This window comes from Mandrillus leucophaeus, unplaced genomic scaffold (genome assembly GCF_000951045.1).
Source record: "Mandrillus leucophaeus isolate KB7577 unplaced genomic scaffold, Mleu.le_1.0 Scaffold26, whole genome shotgun sequence".
NCBI lineage: Eukaryota > Metazoa > Chordata > Mammalia > Primates > Cercopithecidae > Mandrillus > Mandrillus leucophaeus.
The window spans coordinates 3,073,996-3,076,410 of record NW_012102698.1 but is presented as its reverse complement, the minus strand read 5'-3'; the positions used below and the strand labels follow the sequence as shown (position 1 = coordinate 3,076,410).

The 2,415-nt window shown below is 56.6% G+C and overlaps 1 protein-coding gene across 1 annotated transcript in view; it reads right to left on the bottom strand.

The window, feature by feature from the left end:
• The window catches only part of UPK3A (uroplakin 3A), a 10,437-nt gene extending 8,044 nt beyond the window's left edge, over positions 1–2,393 (bottom strand). Inside the window, 3 exon segments of the mRNA XM_011984067.1 lie at positions 1–262; positions 1,393–1,548; positions 2,342–2,393. Of these exon segments, the coding sequence (XP_011839457.1) occupies positions 1–262; positions 1,393–1,548; positions 2,342–2,393 (470 nt within the window).
• Positions 2,394–2,415: the final 22 nt, after the last annotated feature.

The following is a 2,415-nucleotide window of genomic DNA, read 5'->3' as shown; positions in this document are numbered from 1 at the left end:
GACAGGGGTGGGTTACAGAGGCCCTGGAAGTTGGGGTCCCACAGGCAGGTCCTGTTGGCGCCCACCCTGACCAGGTATGCATTCAGGATCTGTGAGGCCTGGGACACATCCCCAACGGCATCCAGGCTTGGCAGGTCACTGCAGGGGATCAGGTCAAAGGCCACGGCTTTGTAGGGACCTGTCCTCCCACCCTCTGTTTGTAGGAACGTTGAGTCCAGTGGGGTCTTGGCGCTGTCTTGCACTGAGGCATTCCTGGAGCCAGCTGCAGAGGCAGTGCAGGAAGTGAGGCTCCTGGCCACTCCGGCTCAGCGGCACTCACTCAGTTATTCATCAAAGCCCCAATCATCCTTTCTGCCCCAGCCCTGTGCTGGGCACTGGGGTCACAGGCATGGGGCTAGCTTACTCTCTGCCCTCCCAGTGCAATGTGGGAGATGGACAAGGATCACCTCCCTGCTTTGGGCACTGTGTCTGACTCTCGCCTTATCTTGTGACATTCCTGCAACCCCCCATTCCCAACAGACCTTTGTCACTTCATTGCTGAAAGCCCTGGATTTTCTCTTGTGTAAAATGGGAAAGGAGGTTCATATGACCAAGGGAAATAAAGTGGAGGCAGGTCCCAGGTCTCCTCCTTACTAGATGGGTGACTTTGGCCAACTTACTCTACCTCTCCAGACCCTAGTCTTCTATGAAATGGGAGAGAAATTCCTCACAGTGCCCAGAGATCAGGCACTTTAGTTTATAGTCAATAAACACGTGCTGAAAGAAGAAAATGATGGCCCTGAACGAGCTGTTGTAAATGACTGGCAGCTAGAAATGCAAGAGTTGATGTTGGCTTGTCTCAGAAGCTCAGGATCCCCTCCAGGGAAGGGATCAGGGCTGGGCCAGAGCAGCAGGTCCAAATCCATGGTTTTGCCTCAAAAACACCAATCTCGAGCCACCTGGCAAAGCCTCAGGAAGGACCTTGGGCTTGGGGACTAGAGAGATCAGGATTCACTCTCCAGCTCTGGGAGCTCCAGGGGCATTATTCCACCTCTCTGAGCCTTGATTCCCTGCTGTGTCGTGGGGACTGGTAATAGCTGCCTTACAAGCTGGTTGTAGATATTAGCTCTACAGTGTACAAAGTGCCCGGTATGGTATAGGTCCTCAGTGATTGCTGGTATTATTACTTCCCTCACTAACTGGATGTCCCTGCAGGGCAAGGACAGGTCTGTGACTGCAGCACCCAGCCAAGGGCTGGCCCGGAGTGGAAGCCAGGGCATGCTAATAAAGAGCATGGGTAGTTTAATGAAATGACTACAGGCATGGAGGGTTCCTCTACCTGCTTCCTTCCCTCCTCCCTGCAGACAGGTCAAAGCCCCTTTTGGAGTAGCCAGAGGGAAGCAGGACCCTTACCTGAGTCAACCAGGACGTACAGGTAGACCTGGTGGGTGCCAGTGAGGGCCTCTGAGCTGTCAAACATGCAGAGAGGCTTTTCCAAGGCCACAGTGGTAAGTGTGGGGTTGTTGGTGGCGAAGGTCACACTGGCCAGTTGGGGCTGCAGGTTCACAGCTGGAGGAGGCAGTGAGGATGGGAACTCACCCCTGGCAGAACTGTCCACACCCACTCTGCTTGCAGTTACTGACCACTTGCCATGTGCCAGGCCCTGGGCTTCACCCACCCCTGGGCCACCGCATAACCTTTCTCAGACACTGCCCCCTGCCCAGTCATCCTGCTCAGAAATGGCGCAGTGGGGCCAAACTGCTGCCTTCTCTCCCTGCTGCAGACACTCAGTTGCCAAGAACTCCACTGCCCCTCCGAAGCATCTCTCCGCCCCATGGGCCCAGCCCTCCTCCATCCCAACTTCCTCATCTGGACCCTAGTAACACCTTCCCCACCACATGCAAATCTGGCTGTCTCGTTCTCCTGCTATGGCCCTTCCATGGTCCCCCAGCGCCCCCTGACGAAGTCCAGCCTCTCTGAAAAGGCAAGGACTGGCAATTCCCAGGACAGCCAAATGCTGTCTCCCACCTCCATGACCTTGCCCATGTGCTTTCCTCGGCGGAAATATCTCTCTATCTGCCCCCATCCAGGCGTCACCATGGGTCCGGGGCTAGTCCCTTCTCTGCCCTCCCGCAGCCCCCCTGCATGTTGCTCTCTTGCAACACACATCGCAGGGCTGCAGCCATCCGTGAGCCCTCGAATTCCCACCAGAGGACGCACGTAAACGTTGGCTAGCACTATTATTTATAATAGTAGTATCTGGGTCCCCAGCGCCAGGAATCAGGGTCCAGGCGGCGGGCGCCCCAGGGCACAGTGGCTCCCTCTCTCTGAGCTCAGCTTCTTCCTGCCCTTCCCTGCCTACCCGAGCCGAACTGCAGGCAGCCAAGGGCCAGCAGGGCCCAGAGCGGAGGCATCGCCCGGGAGGAGCCGCCAGAG